This window comes from Cuculus canorus, chromosome 26, assembly GCF_017976375.1.
Source record: "Cuculus canorus isolate bCucCan1 chromosome 26, bCucCan1.pri, whole genome shotgun sequence".
Classification (NCBI taxonomy): Eukaryota; Metazoa; Chordata; class Aves; order Cuculiformes; family Cuculidae; genus Cuculus; species Cuculus canorus.
This window is the reverse complement of record NC_071426.1, coordinates 6917079-6942347: the sequence shown is the minus strand read 5'-3', so window position 1 is coordinate 6942347 and position 25269 is coordinate 6917079. Positions and strand designations below refer to the sequence as shown.

The 25269-nt window shown below is 62.3% G+C and overlaps 1 protein-coding gene across 10 annotated transcripts; it reads left to right on the top strand.

Annotated features, from left to right (window-relative positions):
* The first annotated feature begins 1759 nt into the window (after positions 1-1759).
* On the top strand, positions 1760-24283 carry CAMK2B (calcium/calmodulin dependent protein kinase II beta). Of its 10 annotated transcripts, none has more exons than XM_054088841.1 (21): positions 1760-1907; positions 5082-5176; positions 8363-8422; positions 9103-9157; positions 9255-9320; positions 11407-11479; positions 12477-12579; positions 12999-13082; positions 13509-13603; positions 13806-13928; positions 14024-14107; positions 14466-14508; positions 14994-15068; positions 17553-17593; positions 17906-17977; positions 19983-20027; positions 20310-20358; positions 22918-22993; positions 23074-23168; positions 23815-24049; positions 24129-24283. In XM_054088841.1, the coding sequence occupies exons 1-20, from the start codon at positions 1843-1845 to the stop codon at positions 24045-24047; spliced, it is 1632 nt and encodes a 543-aa protein (XP_053944816.1). In that variant the 5' UTR covers positions 1760-1842; the 3' UTR covers positions 24048-24049; positions 24129-24283. The 10 variants fall into 10 exon arrangements, with proteins under 10 accessions (XP_053944816.1, XP_053944817.1, XP_053944822.1 ...); XM_054088842.1 differs by having other exon boundaries at positions 17556-17593; positions 24129-24282; XM_054088847.1 differs by lacking the exon at positions 14994-15068.
* Positions 24284-25269: the final 986 nt, after the last annotated feature.

Genomic DNA, 25269 nt, shown 5'->3' with positions numbered 1-25269 from the left:
TCGGGGAGGGGGGATTTTGGGATGTCGGGTGGGATTTGGGATTGGGGAGGATTTTGGTTTCTTTGAGAGGGGATTGGGGATGGGGGAGATTTTGGGGTTCTCTGGGAGGGATTTTGGGGTTCCCTGGGGGGTTGGGGATCTAGGGGGGAATTTTGGGTCCTCGGGGGTGGGATTTGGGGTTCCTGACAGCTCTGGGGATGCTGACAGCTCTGGCCCCCCCGTGCTCTAGGTGCCGAAATCTCTCAGTGGTGAAGCACGAATATCCCGGCTCCCCCCGCACCCCTTCTCGCCCACGGTCCCCATGGCAACAGCGGTGCCAGCCACTCGCCCGCACTTGCCCCCCGCCCCATGGCACCCACCTGCACCCCACAGTGCTTCACAGCACCCACCCACCCACTCGCCTGCGCCCCACAGCGCCCCACAGCACCCACCCACCTGCCTGCGCCCCACAGCGCCTACCCACCCGCTCGCCTGCACCCCACAGCGCCCCACAGCACCCACCTACCCACTCGCCTACACCCCACAGCGCCCCACAGCACCCACCCACCCATTCGCCTACACCCCACAGCGCCCCACAGCACCCACTCAACTGCTCAACTGTGGCCCACAGCACCCACCCACCCGCTCAGCTGCGCCCCACAGCACCCCACAGCACCCACCCACCCACCTGCTCAACTGTGGCCCACAATGCCCACCCACCCACCTGCCTGTGCCTCACGTTGCCCACCTGCCTCCTCGCCTGTGCCCCACTGAGGGGGGGACACACCATGTCCCCACTTGTCAGCCAGGCCCTGTTGGCCTTCAGGGTGGCCTCTTTGTGGCCCCCTCCACCAAATCCTGCCTTCCCAGCACTGGAGGCCGAGGGTGCTTAGAGGGGGGTGTTCGCCTCGGGGGAAAGGTGCATGGAGGCATTTTTAGGGGTGACATTGGGGGGATGTGGGGTTCAGGATCGGAGGGGTGAGTCTGGATACTGAGGTCTTTTAGGGATGTGGGGGGGGAGATTCCTGGGGGGGGGGGGGGGCTGGATCTGAGGACACTGGAGGGGGGATCGGGGAGGGGGTGCTGGATAGGGGGCCTTTGGGGAGCAGATGGGAGTGCGACAAGTTCGGGTGGGGATTGGGGATAAATTTGGGGTGGGTGAGTGCGTCTTGGGGAGAAGAGGGGTCAGGGAGGAGCGAGGGTCCAGGGGGGGTTCTGGAGATGGGGCCTTTGGGGGTGGATGTGGGTGCCTCCCCCTTGGGGGGATCTGAGGTAAAGGGGGGGCGGTCCTGGGATACTAGGGGTGGGGAACTGGGGGGGATCTGGAGGGGAAGGGGGGTGTCTAGGGGAATGGGGGGGGAATCCCAGGGTGTGCGAATGATGCTGGAGGAGGAATCTCCGGGGTGGGGGATCCCGGGTCTTGGGGTGGTCTGCCCTGTCGGCGTGGGGGGTCCATTTTGGAGTCTCTGTCCTGCCGCGGGTCCCGAGGGGTCCTGGGGGTCCCTGGGGGGTGGGTCCTGCCGAGGGGTCCCGGTGCCCAGACCCCGTGGGGGGTAGGCACTGGGGGGCTGTCGGGGGGGCTATTGTCTGTGCCGAGAGAGGGCCGTGGAGGGGGGCTATGGGCAGGGCTGGGGCGGTGGGGCAATGCAGAGTCCCGGTGCCCGATCCCTGCACGGCAACGAGGGTCCCGGGAGTGGCAGGGGGGAGGCTATGCGGAGGCTATAGGGGGGGTGCCGGGAGGTGGGTCCGGGGGGTCCCGGGGGTCCCGGGGGCCCCGGGGCGGCTCCTGCCGCGGGTCCCGCCCGGTCCCGCCCCCGGTGCGGGCGGAGCGGCGAGCGGCGGCGCTGACTGCGGCGGAGCAGCATGGCCACCACCGTGCCCTGCACCCGCTTCACCGACGAATACCAGCTCTACGAGGAGATCGGCAAGTAAGGGCAGCGACACGGACCCCCCCGGAACCCCCTGTAGTCCCCCGGCACCGGGCACCTGGACCCCCCCATAGTCCCCTATAGGACACCATAGCCCTCCCTAGCCTCCCCCATACATCCCCCCCATAGCACCCCCACAACCTCCCCCATACACCCCCAGCCCCCTATAACCTCCCCACAGCCCCCTCCGGGACCCCTGCCTAGTGTCCCCCATAGCGCCCCTAATTGCCCCCCCCCGGCCCCCCTATAATGACCTCCCCGGCCCCCCCTGCCCATAGCCCCCCATAGCCTTCCCGGCACCGGGCGCTCGGACCCTCCCATAACCCCTTATAGCCACCCCATAGCCCCCGCGGGACCTCCTTATAGCCTCTGCATAGCGCCCCCCGCCATGGTCCCCCCATAGCCCCCCTCCGAAGCCCCCTCTCGGGACAGACAGTAGCCCACCGGCAGCCCCCCAATGCCCCCTCCCCGGGCACCGGGACCTCCATAGACACACCCCCCCCCCCATTGCTCCTACCCCCCAGCACTCCTCACTGGGACTTCCCATTGCCCCCCCGCTTTGCCCCCTCCGGACTAGACCCCTCCCCCCCAGGACCGGCCACCCCTTCCCCACCCACTGCCCTCCCCTGCTTTGCCAGCTCACCCCCCCCGGGACGTCCCCGTAGCCCCCCCATAGCCCCCCCTGGAACCAGGCCTCTGCTTTTGCCAGCCCTCCCCCCTCCCCTTTGAGACCGATCTCCCCCTTCCTCACCTGCTGGCCCCCCCCTACTTTGCCAGCCCCCTCCATGCTGCCCCCCCCCAAGACCGACCCTTCCCATTGCCTACCGGCCCCCCCCCCACTCCCCCCCTATTCAGTACCTACTCCTCCCAATGCCTCTGGGTCCCCCCCGTCACTATGGATCCCCCAAGTCCCTGTAGCCCCCTGTTCACCAGGGCCCCCCATCCACCCTCAGCACCCTCATTCACCCCGTGCCCCCCCCCCCCCAGTCACCCCAGACCCCTCCCGAGTCCCTCTGGATCCTCCCCCATCCTTACAGACTCCTCCAGTCCTTACAGCCTCCCCATCCTTACACAATCCCCCCAGTCCTTACAGCTGCCCCCTGGCTTCTTCAGCCCCCCAGTCCTTACAGAACCCTGGCTTACAGATCCCTTCCAGTCCCTACAGCTCCCCCCCAGGCTCCTGCAGCCTCCCCCCCCCAAGTAGTTACAGCCCTCCCAGTCCCTGCAGCCAAAACCCTGGCTTCTTGCAGCCCCTCCTATCCTTACAACCCCCAGCTCCTGCAGCCTACCCCCCAGTAGTTACAGCCCCCACATTCCTTAAAGCCCCTCTCTTATCCTTACAGTCCCCCCATCCTTCCAGCCCCCCCATCTCCTGCAGTCACCCCACAGTACTTACAGCCCCTCTGGCTTCTTGCAGCCCCCTTCTATTCTTAAAGCCCCCACCCAGTCCTTAAAGCCCCCCCTAGTCTTTAAAGCACCCCTCAAGTCCTTGCAGCCCCCACCTCCTACACTCCCCCATCCCTTCAGATCTCCCTGGTCCTTACAGCCTCCCCATCCCTCCAGACCTCCTCCAAAGCCCTTACCTGCCCCCGCTCCAAGTCCTTACAGCCCCCCCAGTCCTTACAGATTCCCCCCTCCATCCTGGTAACCCCTTCTGAGTCCTTGTAGCCCCCCCTCCCCCGGTCCCTATAGCCATCCCTCATCCTTCACCCTGTCCTTGAGGCCCCCGCTCCTTTCAGCACCCCCATCCTCCACTCCCCCGGCCCCCCCATCCCTGCACACACACCCCCATCTCTGTCAGCACCCCGCATTTCTGCCCCCCTGCCCCCGTCAGACCCCTTTGGGCCTTATATAACTCCCCAAATCCACTGTCCCCCCCCTCCTCGAAGGTCCTTACAGACACCAGCCCTTCTACACCTCCCCATCCCTTAAAGACCCCTCCCGCACCCTTCCAGACCCTCCTATCCATGACCCCCCCAGGGCGGGTATTGGGGGGCACTTGGTTTTTAGGGGAGGGGCTCATTCACCCCCACAGGCCACGGGGATGGGGTGGGAGGTCCCCAACTCGACCCATGGGCAGGGATGGGGGAGTAAAACTGAGGGGAGGAGGCAGACCCCGTCGGGGGGGGGGGCACCCCTATAAGTGGGGGGGCTTACAAGGTGGGGAGGCTGTGGGGGGGAGGCTCTTCCATCGCTCTCCCCCAAATCCAGCCTGGCCTGGTTACCATGGCAATGTGGGTCCCGCCCTCCTCCCCCCCACCACCATGTCATTGCCAGCTGCTGTGCGTGTGTGTCCCCTCCCGAGCTGGGATCGTGTTCCCCACTCCCCAGTCAGGATCTTGTGTCACCACCCCAGTCGGGATTGTGTTCCCCCAGTCGGGATTGTGTCCCCGCGCCTGGTCGGGATTGTGCCTCCCCAGTCAGGATTGTGCCCCCCTCAGGTCAGGATTGTGTGCCCCCCCGCTCCCCGTCAGGATCATGTGTCCTGCCCAGGTCAGGATTGTGTCCCCTCCCCAGCTGGGATTGTGTTTCCCCCGCCACCGGATTGTGTACCCCCCAGTCAGGATTATTTGGGACATCAGCCCCCACCCTGGTGGGAAACTGAGGCACAGCTGTGAGGCCCCTGACAGGCCCCCCCCCCGCCACATATGCCTGTTCCTGTGTGGGGATGGGGAGGGGGGAGCAGACTCTGGGGTCACCCACCACCGCCCTTGTCCCCGTTCCCCAGGTGGCACTTGGGGGGCTGCGGTGTGGGCACAGCCACGCTGTCCTTGTCCCCCCCCGGGTGTGCCACTCTCCGTGGCCCCCCCTCACCCCCGCCACTATTGCCACCACCATGGCCACCGCCGCCACCATCCGGGCCACCCGCCGTCCCCATGGCAACCAGCTGCCAGATGCTTCCCGCGACCCCCTCTCTGTGATGCCCCCCCCCCCCTCGCCCTTCTCTGCACACTCCCCGCCCTCGACCCCCCCGCCACCTGCAAAGTGCCATGTGGCCAGGGGTGGCATCGGGGTGTCCGTGTCCCCCCCTGCTCTGAGGTGTCAGGGTTCACCCCCGGTGCTGAGTCACAGCTGCCCCCAGGTGCTGAGTCACGGTGGAGCCCCCTCTCCTGCTCCCCCCCCCCAGCGGGGTTTTGGGGTAGGGGAGCGCTGAGCTGTGTCCCCCCCTCGCAGGGGCGCGTTCTCAGTGGTCCGGCGCTGCGTCAAGCTCTGCACCGGCCATGAGTACGCTGCCAAGATCATCAACACCAAGAAGCTCTCCGCCAGAGGTACGGCCCCGCCGGGACCCTCCCCGCCTGGGGACACCCCTGGCACCCATGGGTACCCGTGGCACCCATCATAGCCATGATGCCCGTGGCACTCATCATATCTGTGCCACCCATGAAGCCCATGGCATCCAGTGGTGCCCATGGCACCCGCGATAGCTGTGGCACCCATCATATCTGTGCCACCCAATAAAGCCCATGGCATCCATGAAACCCATGGCGCCCATGAAGCCCGTGGCACCCATCGTATCTGTGCCACCCATGAAGCCCACAGCACTCAGTGGTGCCCATGGCACCTGGGAAAACCATTGGTGCCTGTGGCACCTGTGATGGCCATGGCACCCATCATCTCTGTGCCACCCATGAAGCTCACAGCACCCATGGCGCCCATTGATGCCCGTGGTGGCCGTTGGCATCCATGAAGCCTGTGACACCCATGAGACCTCTTGGTGTTCATGGAACCTGTGATGCCCATAGCACCTATAATGTCTGTGCCACTTACCAAGTCTGCAGCGCCCGTCGATGCCCATGGCACCCGTCATATCTGTGACACCCGTTATGCCCATGTCACCTACTGGTGCCCATGACACCCACTGGTACCCACGGCACCCGTGATGCCCGTGGGGACAACTGTGGGCCTGTGGGACACCCATGATGCCCATTGGGACACATGGCACCCACTGTAGCCATGATGCCTCCAGCACCCGTTTGTGCCCACGGCACCCATCACACATGTGATGCCCGTTATGCCCGTGTCACCCCTGGTGCCCACAGAGTGTAGATGGCAAAGGAGGGGGGGATGCTCCATTGGGGTTATCCAGACCATCCCCCCCAGCCCCAGGCTGCGTGTGTGTGTGTATGTGTGTGTGCAGTGTGTATACATGTGAGCATGTGTGTGCGTGCATGTGTGTGTGTGTGTAGTGTGTTCATGCATGTGTGTGTGCATGCAGTGTATGTGTGAAGTGTGTGTGTGTGTGCACGTGAGAACATGCATGTGCAGTTTGTGCACAGTGTGTGTGCATTCAGTGTGTGTGCATGTGTGCGTGTGTGAATGTGTGCATACAGTGCACATGTGAGTATGAGCATGTGTGTATGCAGTGTCTGTGTGAATAGTGTGTGCACATGTGAGAGTGAACATGAGAGTGAGCATGTGTGTGTACACATGTGTGTGTGCATGTGTGAGCAGGTTATGTGTGCATGTGTATGTGTATGTGCATACACAATGTGCAAAGGTGTGTGCGTGCACAGCTGTGTGCACACGTGTATGCGGCATATGTCCAATGTGTACAGGAGTGTCCATGGGCACGCAGTGGTGTGAGCTCTGTGTGCACACGTATGTGCAGTGTGTGTATGTGCATAGGTTGTGTACGGGTGTGAGCAGTGCGTGAGTGCATGGGTGTGTGTGTATATGCACATTTGTCTGCAGCGTTGTGTCCAATGTGTACCTGTATGCATGCGCACAGCATGTGTGTGCATGGAGGTGTGAGCTGTGTGCAGGCAGGTGTGTGCAGTGTCTGCATGCGTGTGCGGTGTATGTGCACAGGGTGTGTGAGCTGTGTGTGTGTGCACATATGTGAGAGGGGCATGTGCACGTTGCGTGCATGGTATTGTGCAGGCATGTGCACGTGTGTCCACAGTGTCCACGTGTGTTTGTGTCATGGTGTGCACATGTATGCTTGGCCATGGATGTGTGTGCAGCACATGTGCTCTGTGTGCATGTATGTGTGTGGGGCTGCGTGCATGCACACATGTTTGCACATTGTGTCTGTGCACACTCTACATGCACATATGTGCACATGTGTGTGCATGCATGTAGTGTGAGCTGTGTGTGATCATGGCTATACATGTGTGCACATGCATGTGCAGAGGGATGAGCAGGTGCAGCCATATGCTCAGTGGCAGACGTGGGTACCTGCCTGCACACAGGTGTGGCCACATGCATGTACAGTTGCACACATGCAGCTACAGCCATGTGGATGGGCAGCCACATGCATGGGTACGGCTGCACACGCGGTACACTGGCATGTACAGGTACAGCCGGATACGGATACAGTGGCACACATGGGTACACACGTGTGCACTGGTACAGCCGCACACGGGTACAGCTGCACGCTCATACAGTGGCAGACATGGGTATACTAGTGCACACGTGTACAGACACACACACATATGGGCACTCACATGTACAGCCACGCACACGGGTACACACATGTGCGGAGGTACAGCTGCATGCGAGTACACATGTGCCCATGGGGACAGGCATGCACACAGATACGGCCACACGCACACATGTGCACAACTACACGTCCTCCGCATAGCGTGTGCCTGGGCAGCTATGTGTACAGCCACACCTGCTGTGTGTGTGCACCTGTGCACAATGCACACATGTGCACAACTCCATACATGCACACCCACATGTGTGCGTACCCATCTGTGTGCACCACATGTGTGCACGCCCACACACATGCACATCCCACACACTCAGAGCTGCATAAGCCTGCACAACCACACATGTGCACACCCAGGTGTGTGAACACGTGTGCAAAGCTGCCCACCCACCCTTGCACACCTGCAGATGTGCACCCCCAGACACATTCACGTGCCGTGCACACCCAGAGGGGCACAGCCATACGCCAGCAAAGTCATGTGGCCCTGCACATGTGTGTGCACCCACCTGGGCATCTGAGGCTCCTCTGGCCAGGGATAGGGACGGGGACAAGGACAGGCTTGGAGATGGGGATGAGGATGAGGGACAAGGATGGGATGGGCCGGGGACAGAGATGTAGGGACAAAGATAGAGACAGGGATGGAATGGGGGACAGGAGACAAGGATGGGGATGAGGACAAGACAGGGACGTGTGGATACGGAATGGGGACAGAGGATGGAACAGGGATGAGATAGGGACAGAGACAGGAGACAGAACAGGGATGGGGACAGGACAGGGACAAGGCCCCACGACAGGTGCAGATTTCAGGATGTGGGCAGAACAGGGATGGGAACAGGGACAGATTTGGGGATGTGGACAGAATGGGGTTGGGGAAAGATTTTGGGTTGGGGATGAGGATGGGGAAAGATTTTGGGGTGGGGACGGGGCAAGAGAGGGATGGGGACAGGGACAGGTTTTGGGATGGGGATGGGGACAGGTGACCCTGTGGGGTGGGTGTCTGGGCTGACCCCTGTCCCCCCAGACCACCAGAAGCTGGAGCGGGAGGCACGTATCTGCCGGCTGCTGAAGCACTCCAACATCGGTGAGTGGCACCGGGAGGGGGACACTGCGGGGCAGCTCCAAGCAGGGGGTCCTGCTGGGTGCCAGCCCCGAGGGGACACTGGGTACCAGCCCTGGGACATGGGGTCCCACCCCAGAGTCCTGCTGGGCCGCACGAGGGCTGCACGGGGTGCAGGGGTGAGGGCTGCGTATGGCACAGACACACAAGTGCCATGTGTGGCAGCTGGCCCGAGGGCCTTGGTCTGTCCCTGTCCTGTCCTCCATCCCCATCCCTGACCCTTGTCTCCCATCCCTGTCCTGTCCCCATCCCTGTCCTGTCCCCAATCCCACCCATCCTGCCCTGCCCCCGCCCCCCATCCCATTCCATCCCGTCTCCCATTCCTGTTCCCATTCTGTACCCATACCTGTCCCTGTCCTGTCCCATCTCCTATCCTATCCTATCCTATCCTATCCTATCCTATCCTATCCTATCCTATCCTATCCTATCCTAACCTAACCTTGTCTATCCTTTCTCTGTCCCATCACAGTCCCCATCCCTGTCCCCATTCCATCCCACCCCCATCCTTGCCCCCATAGCTGTCCCCGTCCCTGCCCCTATCCCATCCCCATCCCTATCCCCATCCCATCCCATCCCACCATCCCTGTCCCCTGTCCTTATACCTATGCCTGTCCCTGTTCTTATCCTTGTCCCTGTCCCCATAGTGCGGCTCCACGACAGCATCTCAGAAGAGGGCTTTCATTACCTCGTCTTTGACCTGTGAGTGCAGCCCGAGGGGCTCAAAGTCGGGGGTTGTGGTGCTGGAGGTGGGACACAGTGGAGTCTGGTGGTGACGCGGTGTCCGGCTGCGTTGCAGGGTGACAGGTGGCGAGCTCTTCGAGGACATCGTGGCGCGCGAGTACTACAGCGAAGCTGACGCCAGGTGAGCCACTGCATCCCCACAGACCCCCCCAGTGCGCCCGCAGTGCCCCCACCGTGGATGCTGCGGGGAGGGGGGGACGGCAGTTCCAGCAAGGCAGGCAATGGGGAGGGGGCACCCAGTGGGGGGGCACTGTTATCACCCCATCCCCATCTCCATCCCACTGCCGGGCCCCCCCGTGTTCCTCACCCCGTCGCTGAGGCCTAGTGCTGTCATGACATATGCTGAGGGGGGCTGGTGGCGGCTGGAGGGCCCCCAGGGCCCCCCAGGTGCCAGTGCTGCGCCCCCTGCCCTGTGTGCCCGCTGTGTGCCCGTCCCCATGGTCTCTGGGCTTTCACAACATTGTTTTTCCCCCCCCTCTCTTGTTCCCCCCATCTCTGACCCCCCCCCTCTGTCCCTGTCCCCCCCACCCCCAATGCCCCCCCTCCTCTGTACATCCCACCCTCCCTGCCCTCCCCATTCCCCTCGTCTCCCCAACCCCACCCCCGTCTCCCATCACACGTCGCTCGGCCTCTGTGCGTGTCCGTGTGTCTGTCTGTCTCACCACTGCCCCCCACCCTGGCACCCCCTGCCCTCTGTTTTGCCCCCTACCCTGCCCTTCTGCCCCTCTCTCCTCTGCTGTCTCCTTCCATGCACCTCCTTTCCCACGCCCTCACCCCCACCTTTACCCCATCCTACTCCTCCCTTTTATCCCCCTCCTTCACTCCTTTATCCCCCTCCTGCCCACCTTCCAAACCCCTTTCCCTCCTCTTGCCCCCGACTATCTGCCCCCCACCCTTCCTCTCTCCATCCCCTGCCCTCCATCCTGCCCCTCCCTGCTTTATCCCTATCCCGCCCCCGTCCCAACCCCTCACCCTATCCTGCCTCCCCTTTCCCACCCCATCCTGCCCCCAAACTCGTTTATACCCATCCTGCCCCCCCCATATACTTACCCCCTTGGCCTTCTGCCCCCCATCCTGCTTCCCCTATTTTGCCCCCTCTTTTATCCCCCTCCTGCCTCCCCACATCCTGCCCTCCCTTATCCCCATCCTGCCTCCCTTCCCCCCGCCCTTTGCCCTCCCACCCCCCTGCTCTCTTACCCACCTTCCCACCCCCCTCACCTTATCCTACCCCCTGCCATCCTGCCCCCTGTGTCTCTATCCTGCCCCTCTACCCCTTTATTTCCCACTTGCCCCCTATCCTGGTTCTCACTCCTCCTACACCCTTTCCTACCCCCTCAACCTGTCTTGCCCCTTTCCCACTCCCTAAACTCCCTCCTCCCCATCCTGGTTCCCCCACCCCCCCATCCTCATCACTTCATCCCACTTGCCTCCCTCCTCTCCGCCCCCCCCCTTCCCCCCCCCGGCCTTCCCCCCGCCCCGCCCCCCCCCCCCCCCCCCCCCCCCCGTTTTGTTTTGCAGTCACTGTGTCCATGAGCTATTAGCACGCGTTTCTCCCACCCATCACTTTGCCCCCGTGCAGAGGGAGCTGCAGGTCAGTATAACGAGGGGGGGGCCGTGGGGGGCCGTGCCCCCCCACCCGACCGACCGTCCCGCTCCCTTTGCCGGCACCCCGCTTTGGGGCTCTCTCTCTCCTCCCTCCTTTTTCTGCCCCCCATCCTCTATTTTTGTCCTCCCAGCACCACTTTGCAAGGAGGTTGTGCCCCCCTCTATACCCCAGCCCCCTCCAGCCGCGGGAGCCCCCCTTTCCCTCCCCATTTCAGCCTCTCATTCCCCCCGCTCCTTCCCTCTTTCTTTCTTGTCTTGTCTTCATTGCTCCCCATCTTGTTTCCCCCCCCCCACCATGAGTCCTGTCTGGGGGGACCCCAGCATCTGGGTGGTGGCAGTAGGGGCTCCCTATGGAGAGGGGAGAGGGGGCACAGCAGCACCAATGGAGCGACCCCCACCTGCTCCATGCCCCCACCACCCCAGGCGGGGACTCGGGGTGCCAAGCTCAGCACCCCCCCAATATGAGATCATTTAGTGATTTTTAGGGTGTGTCCCCCTCAGGGCTGGGGAAGTTTGGGGGGCGGGGGGCACAGGTCACCCCGGGCTGACTGGGTGCTCAGCGTGCCCCTGACCACCCCGTCCTTTCTGCTCTTTGCCCACAGCCACTGCATCCAGCAAATCCTGGAGGCTGTGCTGCACTGTCACCAGATGGGGGTTGTGCACAGGGACCTTAAGGTGAGTGACACCCCACTGTCCATCCGTCCATCCGCACAGGATGGTTCTGACCCCCCCATGAGCTCTCAGGGCTCTGGGTGCACAGGACCTGGCCCAGTGGGTCCCCAAGCCACCCAAGTGGGGTTTGGGGGTCACCGAGCCCTCCCGGAGCTGGGGGGGTGTTCTCTCTGCTCTGTGCATTCCCCATCTGTTTGTCTGTCTGCACAGGGTGTTTCTGCCCCTTACTCTGGTCTTGAAGTCCCTGGGTCCCCACAGCTTGAGTGGGGGGATGCCTGGCTCTGTGGGTCCCCAAGTCCCTGGATGTGGTGTTTGAGGGTGACCGAGCCCCCTCTGGGGTTGAGGTCCCCTCTGCTCTGTGTGTCCCCCATCCATCCGTCTGTCCATCCACACAGGGCGGTTCTGAACCCCCAACAGCTCTCAGGGCTCTGGATGCAGGGGGCCAGGCTCAGTGGATCCCCAAGCCCCTGAGTGTGGGGTTTGGGGGTCGCCAAGCCCCAGCTGGGGCTGGGGGTGTCCCCTCTGCTCTGTGTTCCCCGTCCGTCCACCTGTCTGTCTACATAGGGTGGTTCTGACACCCACTCTGGTCTTGGGGGTCTCTGGGTCCCCACAGCTTGGCAGGGGTGGACACCTGGCTTGCTGGGTCCCCGAGTCGCTAGCTGTGGGGTTTGAGAGTTACCGAGCAACCCCTGGGCCTGGGGGGATCCCCTCTGCTCTGTGTGCCCACCGTGTCCATCTGTCTGTCCACAGAGGGTGGCTCTGATCCCCTCATCACCACGTGGGTGTTCTCTGTGCCCCCCATCACTCACCCCAAATCCCTCCTTTGGGGTTGGGGGGATGGGGACAAGGAGGAGGGGTGTGGGGCGATTCTGGGTGAGCGGCTGTGCCCCCTGGCACCCCGGGCGTGGGGCAGGGCAGGACTTGCTTGGGAGTGGCTGTGAAGACCCCCTTGCCCCCCCCCCCCACCTCACACCCCGGTCCCTCCTCTCGTTGTCCCCAGCCGGAGAACCTGCTCCTGGCCAGCAAGTGCAAAGGGGCAGCCGTGAAGCTGGCCGACTTTGGCCTTGCCATCGAGGTTCAGGGTGATCAGCAGGCCTGGTTCGGTGAGCCCACTGCCTTCTGCCCACCATGTCCCCACCTTGCCCACCACTTCCCTGTGGCCACCGTGGCCCACCATGCCCACCACAGCCCAACCATGTCCTGACCACGTCCATCACAGCCTCACCATGCTCCCCACGTCTCTGTGGCCGCCATGTTCTACTGTGCCCATCATGGCCCCGCCCCATGCCCACTGCGTCCCCGTGCCCACCACATCCCCACCATACCCACCCCATTCTTGCCTCATGCCCACCACATCCCCATGGCCACCATGGCCCTGCCCCACGCCTTCCTCATCCTTTCTGTGCCCATCACATCCTTGCCCCGTGCCCATCATGACCCCGTCATGCCCACCGTGTCCCTGCCCATCCGCGTGCCCGTCGGTGTGGCTGCAGGTGCTTGCACTTACTGCCTGTCCCCGCAGGCTTTGCGGGCACTCCTGGCTACCTGTCACCCGAGGTGCTGCGCAAGGAGGCCTATGGCAAACCTGTGGACATCTGGGCCTGCGGTGAGAGCACAGCCCGTCCCGTCCCAGTCCTCTGCTGGTCTCATCCCAGCTCCTGTTCCAGCCCTACCCTAGTCCTCAGTCTGCTCCTGGCCCTGAATCTGTCCTGATGGATTCTGCATCCTGTCCCTATCCTGATTCCTGTCCCTATCCTGGTGCATCCCATCCCCGTCCCTGTCCTCATCCTGTCCCCACCCCAATCCCCATATCTGTCCACACCGCAATCCCCATCCCTCTCCCCATCCCTGTCCCCCCTCCAATCCCCATCCTTGCTCCCATCCCCGTGTCTGTCCTGGTCCCACCCCTGGCTCCCTGGCGTGGGTGGGTGCTGCTGCAGGGGACAGTGCTGTCCTGGCCATGCTGGCGATTCCACTGTGGGGCCAGGACTGTCCATGGTCCCCAGCCATGACCCTGCTGTCCCTTGCCCAGGTGTTATCCTGTACATCCTGCTGGTGGGCTACCCGCCCTTCTGGGACGAGGACCAGCACAAACTCTACCAACAGATCAAGGCCGGTGCCTATGATGTAAGTCCCTGGCATCACACACCCGAGGCTGGCTCGTTAACCCTGGAGCCTACTGATGACTGACACCACAGCTGCTCACCACCAGGGCGAGCCTGGCAGGACTTGGGGCCACATCTCCAGTGCCTGGCTGGGAAAGTGGAGGGAAGCAGGTGTCCCCTCCCCAGCCATCACTCCCCATGTTCCCATTGTCCCCCACCCACAGTTCCCTTCGCCCGAGTGGGACACGGTCACCCCCGAAGCAAAAAACCTCATCAACCAGATGCTGACCATCAATCCTGCCAAGCGCATCACAGCCCACGAAGCCCTCAAGCACCCGTGGGTCTGCGTAAGTCCCATCCCCCTGGCCCAGCGTGTCCCCCATGGTGTCCCCCTGGCCCCGGGCCAGTGACCGCCAGGCACTAACGGTGCTGTCCCCCACAGCAACGCTCCACCGTGGCCTCCATGATGCACAGGCAGGAGACAGTCGAGTGTCTCAAAAAGTTCAACGCCCGGCGGAAGCTCAAGGTGAGCAAGGGGGCCTGACGGGAATGGTGCCAGTCCCCATCCCAGTCCCCATCCCAGCTCCATCCCAACCCCATCCTGGTGGTGCTGCAGTTCCACTCTAGTGCTTTGCCATGGCCCATGCTCCCATCCCAGGGTCCCATCCTGCACCCCCCACACTGTCCCCCCATCCCAGGGGTCCTATCCTGTCCCCTGGTCCCATCCTGCACCACCCCATCCCAGGGGTCCCATCCTGTCCCCTCTGTCCTAGGGTCCCATCCTGCACCCCCCATCCTGCGCCCCCCCATCCCAGGGTCCCATCTTGCCCCCCAGTCCCAGGGATCCCCCCAACCTCAGAGCCTAATCCTGCTCCCCATTGCAGGGCGCCATCCTCACCACCATGCTGGCCACCAGGAACTTCTCAGGTAAGGGGGGGCTCGTGCTGCCCGGGGGGGGCTGGGGGCCGCCGCCCCCCCATCCGCAGCCCCCGCCGAGGCCGGTGCCCCCCTTCTCTCTGTCGCTCTCTTTCTCTCTTTCTCCCCCCTGTCTTTAAACACCCCCCCCCCGCTTTTTTTCCCTGTCATCGAGGACGGGGGGCGTGCGTGAACCAAAATGGGGGTGGGGGGGCAAGACCTGCCCCCCCAGCCCCACGCACCCGACACCAGGTAGCGTTTCCTCCCCCCCAAGTTGGGGTGGGACACAGACATGGGGGGGACGACGACACAACTTAAAGCCCTGATGCCACCGTGATGGGCACTGCAAGAGGTGTTGCTGGGAGAAGTGGGTGGGATTGGGGGAGATGTCCTTGGCTGTAGCCTCCCCCCTGCCCCACTTCAATATTTGTGCCCCCCGCTCCATCCTAACAGGAGCTCCGCTCCCTCTCTCTCCTCTCTCTTTCTCCTGCCCGCAGTGGGCAGACAGACCACCGCTCCTCCGACCATGTCGGCGGCCGCTGCTGGGGCCCCCCTGGGGCTGGTGGAACAAGGTAGACGCAAAAGGGGCCCCCCTTGGCCCCCCCGACCCCAAATCGGCCCTGCTTGGTTTCTGTGTCTCCCACCCCCCCCTTCTCCACTTCCTTCATCCCCACCCCTGCCCTTTCCAACCACTCCATCTTCCTCCTCCACCCCAACGAGTTTCGAGCACCCTCCTCAGAAATCGGAGCGCATGCATGGCCCCCCCGCATTGACCCACCACCCTCCAGCCTCCTCCTCCCTCCCCAAAAGGTGCCACTGTCCACCCCTGCCCCCTTCCCCGCTCTCACCTCCCAGCGAGGTTCTGTGCCCCCCCCCCCCGTCGTTGACACCTCCCAGCGGGGGTCTCTGCCCCCCCCACCCACCCTGTTGACACCTCCCAGCGGAGGTCTCTGCCCCCCACTCTGCTGTCACCTCCCAGAGAGGGTCTCTGCCCCCCTCCCCACTCTCATGTGTCAGAGGGGGTCTCTGCCCGCCCCCCCCACTGTCACCTCCCAGAGAGGATCTTTTCCCCCCTGTCCCCACTGTCACCTCCCAGAGGGGGTCTCTGCCCCCCTCCCCACTCTCATGTGTCAGAGGGGGTCTCTGTCCCCCCCTCCCCCCTGTCACCTCCCAGAGGGGGGTCACGGACCCCCCTCCCCGCAGTGCTTGCCACCCCCAACCCAGGGGGCTGCATGAGTGCTTGTGGTCCCTGGGGGGACACACACCATGGTGACCCTCCCCAGGAACCCCCCCTCATTGCAATGGGGGGCTCATTTTAAGGTACCCCCCCCCCCCTTGCTCCCACCTCACAGCTCCCCCCCAAATGTACACAGGGGGGGTCACACTGGTGCATGGTGGGGGGGGCATGAACCAACCGCATGCCCTGTGCCCCCCTCCGTGTCCCCCCCTGTGTCCCCTCACCCCCTGCATGGTCCCCCCTTTGCATGTCCCCCCACTGCATGGCTTCCCCAACGCTGCAGCCGGTGTTTGTGGTGCCGCGTAACACTCGTTGGGTCTTAAACCGTACAGCCCCCACCCTCACAAAAAAGGGCTACAGCTGCCCCCCCTCAATGAGGAAACCCCCTCCACCCCCAATTCGGCTCTGGTTTAAGCCCCCACCTGTCAGCGCCTGCCTGCTTTCGGAGGAGGGACCGGGACCCTTGGGCCCTCCCCCTGCCCCCCCCATCTCCAGGGACCCCGTGGGGACACAGGTGAGTGGAGTGGGGGGAAAGGGGGTGTCCCCTTCCCCCTCTCCATCACTGCCCCCTCCCCACAATGGGTGGTGCTCAGTGCCACCCTGCTGCCACCAGCTGTGTCATGGACTCCCGGTGGTCCCCAGAGAGCAACAAGGACGCTGGAGTGACGCCCCACCCCACTCCGCAGCCACTTGTGCCCTTCCATGTCCCCCTCCCTCATCAGAGACCACAATAGCAGTGAGAGACTCTCTTCGCCCCCCTCAAAGGTTACACTGGGGGGGCACAGGGGGCCGCCCCCCCCGGACTCAACTCATCTTTCTTTATGTTTGGTTTTTTATGTTTGTCCCTTTTTCCTTCTTTCTCCCCCCATTTCTCTCGCCCTCTCCCCCTCCTCTCTCTTTCTCGCTTTCCTCTCTGCATTTCTCCAAGGTAAGCCAGCCCTGTCCCCTCCTGCAAGGGGGCACCAAGATGGGGAACCCCCCCCCAGCTCATGTTTGTGTGTCTCTGCTAAGGAAACCCCCCCAGGTTGGGGTCCTACCCCTCCCCAAGTTGGGTACCGCCCCAGGATGGGAAATCCCCAGGATCGGGACCCCCCCAGAGGTTAAGGAACCGCCAGGTTGGAGACCTGCTCCCAGAGGTGAAGGACCCACCCAGGCTGGGTAACCCCCAGATTTGAGACCAGGTTGGGGACCCTCCTCAGGTTCAGGACTTCTCCCCGCCAGGTTGGAGACACCCCCAGGATAGGGACCCCAACACGGGTTGGGGATCCCTCCCACAGTCTGGGGGGACCTCCCCAGGATGGGGAATCTCCTAAGATGGGACCCTCCCACAGGTCATAGACACCTCCCCCAAAGACTGGGGATCCCTTCAGGCTGGGGACACCCCAAGGATGGGGACCCTTCTGTGGATTGAGGGCCCCCCAGATTGCCCCCCACACATACAGGTTAGGGACCCCCACAAATTAGAGACCCCTTCAGACTGGGCCCTCCCCCAGGTTAGGAACACCCCAGACTGGGCTTCCCCCCAGCATAGGACCTCCCCAGTTTAAGGAACCCCCCTGAGGTTAGGGACCCCCCCAGGTTAAGGACCTCCCAGCCTGGGCCCCTCCCTAAATTAGGGACTCCCTCCCCCCCACCCCGATTGGGGAACCGCCAGATTAGGGACCCTCCCAAATTAGGGATCCCCAGTCCAGGATGCACTGTCTTGTGGTGTCGCCCCGGCATCGCTGGGGGGACGCTGCTGTCTGGGAAGGTCGGGGGATGGGGGAGAGGGACGCTGTGGGAGTTGGGGGGCGGCCGCTGACACTTTCTCCCCCCACAGCAGCCAAGAGTCTGCTCAACAAGAAGGCAGATGGTGTGAAGGTAAGGGAACCCCACCCAACCTCCTACACTGACTCCCGCACACTGACACCCCCCACTCCTGACACTGACCCCCCATGGCAGTGACCCCACCAATGGCACTGCCCCCTCCACTGTCACACTGATCCCTCCCATGGCACTGACCCCCACACACAGTGAACTCCCCCCCCATGGCATTGACCCCACCAATGTCCCTGCCTCTCCCGACTGTCACACTGACGCCCTCACTGTGGCATTGCCCCCTCACTGTCACACTGGCCCCTCCCATAACACTGACACCCCCCACATTGCACTGACCCTCCCTCTCTCCCCCAGCCCCAGACCAACAGCACCAAAGGCAGTGCCGGTGTCACCAGCCCCAAGGGGACGCTGCCCCCCGCCGCGCTGGTAGGTGCCCCCCCGCACCTCCCCTCGCCCAGCCACCCCATCCCACCCCATCCCATCCCATCCCATCCATCGCCATGTCCAGCCGGCACTGGTGGCACTGGGAGAGGGGGCTGACCCCACCATGGGGACAACATGTGGGCAGGATCTGGCCATGGGGACAATGAGGTGGGGGCAGCATCTGGGCATGGAGACAGCAAGGTGGGTTCAGCATCAGGGCACACACGCCTCCCACCATGGGGACAAGGTGGATGCAGGATCTGGGCATATGGGTGTCCCACTGTGGGACAAGATGTGGAGATGGCCCCACCATGGCAACAGCAAGGTGCGTGCAGCACCTGGGCACACAAATGTCCCGCCATGAGGACAATGTGGGTGCAGGATCTGGCCGTGGGGACAATGAGGTGGGTGGAGGATCTGGGCGCACAAGTCTCCCACCATGAGGACAAGGTGGGTGCAGGATCCAGCCATAGGTGTCCCACCGTGGCGACAAAGTGGGAGCAAGGTCAGAGCATAGAGATGGACAAGACATGGAGATGGCCTCACCATGGGGACAGCAAGGTGAGTACAACACCTGGGCACACAAATGTCCCACCATGAGGACAAGGTGGGTGTGGGATCTGGCCATGGGGACAATGAGGTGGGTGGAGGATCTGGGCACATGAGTGTCCAACCATGAGGACAAGGTGGGTGCAGGATCTGGGCACACAAGTCTCCCACCATGGGGACAAGGTGGGTGCAGGATCAGGGCACGCGGGTCTCCCACCATGGGGACAAGGTGGGTGCAGGATCAGGGCACACGGGTCTCCCACCATGGGGACAAGGTGGGTGCAGGATCTGGGCACACGGGTCTCCCACCATGGGGACAAGGTGGGTGCAGGGTCAGGGCGCATAGGTGTCCCACTATGGGGACAGTGATGTGGGTGCAGGAACTGGGCATGGAGATGGAACCACTATGGAGACAGCGAGGTGGGTGCAGGATCCAGGCACACAGGTGTCCCACCATACCCTCATAGTGGTTGCAAGGTACGGGCACAGGGTTGGAGATGCTGCCCATGACCATGACCCTGCTGTACGGTCAGTGCAGGGCACAGGGCTGACACAGCAGGGGCAGGTGTGGGGGTGTCCTGGCAGCGTGGACAGCAAGGTGAGTGCAACATACAGGCACACAGGTGCCCACCACAGCCCACTGGCACTGTGGGTGCAGGATACAGGCACGGGGATGCCCAACTGGCACCACGGGTGCAAGATATGATCACAGGGATGCCCAGCTGGTACCATAAGTCTGCAATATGGGCACAGGGATGCCCGTCTGGCACAGTAAGTGCAGGATATGGGCATGGGGATGCCTGGCTGATGCCACGGGTACAGGAGATGGGCACAGCGATGCCCAGCTGGCACAGTGCATGGGGGGTTATGGGCACAGGGCTGCCCAGCTGGTACCATAAGTCTGATAGGGGCATTAGGATGCCCGTCTGGCACAGTAAGTGCAGGATATGGGCAGGAGGATACCCAGCTGGCAGTGGGAGCGGGATATGGGCACGGGAATGTGTGGCAGGTACCACAAGAGCAGGATACAGGCACAGGGATACTCGGCTGGCACAATGGATGCTTGATACGGGCATAGGGATGCCCAGCTGGTACCATGAGTGCGATACGGGCACAAGGATGCCCGGCTGGCACGGTGAGTGCAGGCTATAGGCAAACCGCCTGTGCAGTCCCGCTGCGTCTCTCTCCTTGCTGCTTTGTCCTCCCTTCCCCCCCCCTTCCCTGCCTCCAACTTTCTGTGAATTAAACCATTTGGCTTTCGCTGGACTAATGACTCTCTGCTTCTCTCCTCCCTCTGCCCCTCCCTGAATCTGGTCTGGGTCTCTCTTCGCCCCCGTCCGCGTGCCACTTGCTCTGTCCCCCCTCTTTCCGTTGTCCCCCCTCCGGGCTCTTGCTTCTCCCCCTCTTCCCCCCCCCCCCCCCCCCCCCCCCGCCTCTGTCTCTCTCCCTTCTCCCGTAGGAGCCTCAAACTACTGTAATTCATAACCCCGCGGACGGCATCAAGGTATTGCTGCCTCTCTTCCCTTCTGGCCTCGCCCGCGGTCATTGCTCCCCTGGGGTCGTTTGGGGCCCCGCTTTCCACCTCCATCCTCCCCCCAGCATCAGCCATGGCGTGAAGCGGGGAGGGGGCAGGCAGGGCACTGGAGCCAATGACGACGGGGGTTTTGTCGCCGGGGTTGTGCCGAGCCCCAGCCGGGCTCATTCTCCCTCCATCCCCAGTGGAGCCAGATTCTGACCGTCTCTGTTTGTGTCTCTCTCCCTTGCACCACCGCCGTCGCGCTGGCAGGAGTCGTCCGATAGCACCAACACCACCATCGAGGACGAGGACACCAAAGGTGAATAGGGCTGTGGAGCAGGACTGGTGCTGAGGTGCACTGGGAGGGTGCTGGAATGCACTGGCACAGAGCTGGGGTGCATGGGGACAGTGCTGGGATGCAGTTTATGGCACTGGGATGGAGCTGAGAGGCACTGGGACAGCACCAGAATGCATTGGAATGCCCTGGGAAAGTGCTGGAATGCACTAGTCTAGAGCTGTGAGGCACTGGGAAGATATTGGATTGCACTGGTCTAGAGCTGTGAGGCACTGGGATGCACTGGGAGGGTGCTGGGATGCACTGAGGTGCACTGGAATGCACTAGGGATGCACTCGGCACCAGAATGCATTGGGATGCACTAGGAGTGTGCTGGGATGCACTAGGAGTGTGCTGGAATGCACTGGTCTAGAGCTGTGAGGCACTGGGATGCACTGGGAGGGTGCTGGGATGCACTGAGGTGCACTGGAATGCACTAGGGATGCACTCAGATGGCACCAGAATGCATTGGGATGCACTAGGAGTGTGCTGGAATGCACTGGCATGGAGCTGGGATGCACAGGGATGACACCAGGACGCACTGGAGTGCACTGGGAGGATGTTGGAATGCACTGGTCTAGAGCTGGGATGCACAGGGAAGGCACTGGGATGGACTGGGAGGGTGCTGGGGTGCACTGGGCTAGAGCTGAGATGCACTCAGAAGGCACTGGGATGCACTGGGAGGCTGCTGGGATGTACTAAGATGGAGCTGAGATGCACTGGGAGGGGGCTGGGATGCAATTTATGGCACTGAGATGGAGCTGAGATGCACTGGGATGGTGCTGGGATGGCCCCAGGATGTACCGGGGTGCACTGGGAGGGTACTGGGATGCATCAGGATGCACTAGGTTGCACTGGGAGTGTGCTGGAATACACTGGGCTACAGATGAGATGCACTGATATAGCACTGGGATGCAGTGAGGTGCACTGTAATGGCACTGGGATGTCACTGGGTTGCACTGGGGATTTATTGGGACAAACTGTACTGGTGTGAGGTCACATTGGCATGGCACTGGAATGCACTGGGATAGAGTGGGATGCACTATAATGCTATGGGAATGCACTGGGATGCATTGGAGTGAACTGGGATGAGTTGGGATGCTCTGCAATGGCGCGGGGGCAGACCGGGACCACACTGGGGTGCTCTGCGATGGCACTGAAATGCAGTAGCATGCACTGGAATGGACTGGGATGCATTGAGATGGCACTGGGGTTCACCAACACACACTGTGGTGGCACTGGGATGCACTGGGACAAACTCAAGTGTAATGATATGCTCTGGAGTAGTACTGGGTCACTGTGGGACGGAGTTGAGCTATGTTGAAATGCACTGGGATGCACTGGAATATAGGGAATGGCACTGGAATACGCTGGAGTGAGACAGGAGTGGACTGGGATAGCACTGTGATGCACTGGGATACAGTGAGGTGGTACCAAGATGAATTGAGATGCCCTGGATGGAACTGGGATGTACTGGAATGCACTAGAGTGGTACTGGGATAAACTGGGAAGCAGTAGAATGGTGCTGTGATGCACTGGAATGGAACTGGGATGTATTGGGATGCACTGGATTATCACTGGGACACAGGAGATTGGCACTGAGATGCAGTGGGACAAACTAGAGTGTAATGGTACGCTCTGGAATAGCACTGGGACATACTGGGATAGAACTGGGCTGCATTGGAATGCACTGGAGCAGTACTGGGATGCAATAGGGTGGCACTAGGATGAACTGGGATGTATCAGAACACACTGGAGCAGCACTGGGATGAACTGGGGTGCGTCAGAGCACACTGGAATGCAATAGGGAAGGCACTGGGATATATTGGAGTGCCCTGAAGCAGCAGTGGGATGCACTGGGATGGCACTGGGATGTGTTGTGCACTTACGTGGAACTGGGATCTATTGTCATACACTGGAATGGCACTGAGACACAGTGAGGAGACACTGGTATGGAACAGGATGTATTGGCATGCACTGGACTGGCACTGGAATGTACTGGGACATGCAGCATAACGTTGCAATGCACTGGGCAGCACTGGGCTGGGCACTGGGAGGGCACTGGGCCATGCTGGGAGAGCACAGTCCCCTGGGCTCGGTGGAGGCTGCTACTGGAGGGGCAGAGCTTGGGAGGACCCTGGGTGCCCTCTGTCCCTGTGGTCCCTGTGTCCCCACAGTCTGCCTGTCGCCATTGCCCCCGCCATGCGTCCCTTCTCCATGTCCATCCCAATGTCCCATCCGCCATCCCCACGGCTGTGCCTGTCCCTCTTGCGCTCAGTCTCCCCATCCCTCCTCCCTCCCCAGGGAATCCTGGCACAGGGACCGGGACAGGGATGGAGACAAAGATGGGGATAGGGACGGAGATGGGGAAGGGGATGGAGAGGGGGATGAAGAGGGAGACAGGGATGGGGATGAAGATGGGGACAAAGATACGGACAGGGACAAATATTAGGACAGGAATGGAAATGAAGATGGGGATGGGGCAGGGATGGAGATGAAGATGGGGATGGGGACAGTGCAGTGACACTGGCCATCCTCCCCCAGCCCGCAAGCAGGAGATCATCAAGATCACGGAGCAGCTCATCGAGGCTGTCAACAACGGGGACTTTGAAGCCTACGCGTGAGTGGGGTCCCAGGGTGGGGACACCAGGGAGGGTGGGACCAGACCAGGCGTCCCCGAGCTCACGCACACCCTTGCAGGAAGATCTGCGACCCAGGACTCACCTCCTTCGAGCCTGAGGCCCTGGGCAACCTGGTGGAGGGCATGGACTTCCACCGCTTCTACTTCGAGAACCGTGAGTGCCTGGCTCTGCCTGTCCCCTGCCTGTCCCCATCCCCTACATCCTGTCTGTCCCTCCATCCCCTGCCCCTTTGTGCCCATGTCCCCTGTGTCCCCCTGTCCCCATCCCCTCCGTACCCATGTCCCCTCTGTCCCCCTGTCCTTCTGTCCCACTATCCCTCCGTACCCACATTTCCTCTGTCCCCCTGTCCCTCTGTCCCCATGTCCCTCCATACCCATGTCCCTCTGTCCCCCTATCCCTGTCCCCATATCCCCTCTGTACCCATATCCCTTGTGTCCCCCTGTCCTTCTGTCCCCCTATCCCTCCGTACCTATGTTTCCTCTGTCCCCCTATCCCTCCATACCCATGTCCCCTCTGTCCTTCTGTACCCCTGTCCCGCCGTACCCATTTCCCTCCATACCCATGTCCCTCTGTCCCCCTATCCCTCTGTACCCATGTCCCCTCCATACCCATGTCCCTCTGTCCCGCTATACCTCTGTACCCATATCCCGTCTCCCTGTCCTTCTGTCCCACTATCCCTCTGTCCCCGTCCCTCCCTACCCATGTCCCTCTGTCCCCCAACCCTCTGTACTCATATGTCCTTCTGTCCCCTCTGTCAGCCTGTCCCTCTGTATCCATGTCCCTCTGTCGTCCCATCTAGTGCTCTCCAAGAACAACAAGCCGATCCACACGACCATCCTGAACCCCCACGTCCACGTCATCGGCGAGGATGCCGCCTGCATCGCCTACATCCGCCTCACCCAGTATATCGACGCCCAGGGCCGACCCCGTACCAGCCAGTCCGAGGAGACCCGCGTCTGGCACCGCCGCGATGGCAAGTGGCAGAACGTCCACTTCCACGGCTCGGGAGCTCCCGTGGCCCCGCTCCAGTGAAGGTGAGCACGGGGAATGGGTTTAGGGAGCTGCTGGGGCACCCCTGGCTCTGGCTCTCACCAGGGTCCCCCATCCCCGCAGAGCTCGCGGTGGCTGTCCTGGTTCCAGCCCGACGGAGACGGCAATGGGAGCCGAGCCGGCAGCCGGAGCTGCGGCCCCGAAGCACGCGTCCGCATGCCTGTCCCCCCTCCGCCCCAGCCCCTGCTCCTGCCCCTTCCAGTGCCTGTGTTTGCAGAAAACAAAAAGACAAAAAAAAACAAAAACAAAAAAAAAAGCCAAAACATTGACAACAAAAAAAAAAAAAAAACCCACACAAAAAAAAAAGGGGGGGGGGTTGGGGAAGCCCAGACCTCACCCTGACCAAACACCCACCCAAAAACCAACCCAGCCGCTCGGCCACAGGCTGGGGGGGCACCCCCGTTGCCAGAACCCCCCCCTCCAGCCTGTCTCTGCCTGCAGGGGTCCCCCAGCTGCAGGGTGGGGGCAGCAGGAGTGTGGGGGATCCCAGCTCCCCCCTTTCCTGGCTGTGCTTGTGGCGTTTCGCTGTTGCTGGTGGTGGATGTTGTTGTTTGGACTCCGCTTTCGCTCTTTCCCTCCCCTGTACATAGAGAGAGCTCTTTATTTTTTAATTCCTGGGGGGAACCCCAGCCGCGGGTTCTCCGGGCTGGGGCACAGGGGGGATTGCTCTTGGGGGGAGGGCACAAAAGGACACCCCCAAGGCTGGAGTGATGCCCATGGGCGGCTGAGGCTGATCCCAGACACTGCCAGCAGGGGGCACAGCGGGTGCCTTTGAGAGGGTCCCCCAGCCCAGTGACAAAAGCTGGACACCCAGCACTCCATTCCCCCCCTCCCGATGAAGTTGGGTCCTGGCAGGAGGTGACGGGGAGGTTGGGGTTGAGGGGGGATGTGGGTGCCACGTAATGGGGTAGGGGTCTGCGTGCAGGCTGGGGAGCTCGCGGCGACCCAGCCAGCGCTGGCGCAGCATCGAAAGCACTTTAGACTAAGAGAATGGGTCTCTTAGGGGGCACAGGCTGCTCTGCCGAGGGAGGGGTGGGGGGTGGAACGTCCCCCTGCTGCTCCTCTCAGGACACGGGCAGTGTTCCTGGCTTCGGCCGAGGGCATTTGCTCCCCTCCCACCCCCGCCCCAATCCTGGCCAGTGCTTGGGGAACCCCAACTCCCTTCCCCAGGGGCTGCATCATCTAGCTCAGTCTCTTCCCTGGG

What these genes read in the sequence shown, in the direction of transcription:
- CAMK2B (XM_054088841.1), top strand. Translation starts at nt 1,843, where the DNA reads ATGGCCACCACCGTGCCCTGCACCCGCTTCACCGACGAATACCAGCTC. An exon ending in AGAAGGCAGATGGTGTGAAG is followed by an intron (nt 17,594 to 17,905) that starts GTAAGGGAACCC and finishes TCTCTCCCCCAG; the next exon opens with CCCCAGACCAACAGCACCAA. An exon ending in CGAGGACGAGGACACCAAAG is followed by an intron (nt 20,359 to 22,917) that starts GTGAATAGGGCT and finishes ATCCTCCCCCAG; the next exon opens with CCCGCAAGCAGGAGATCATC.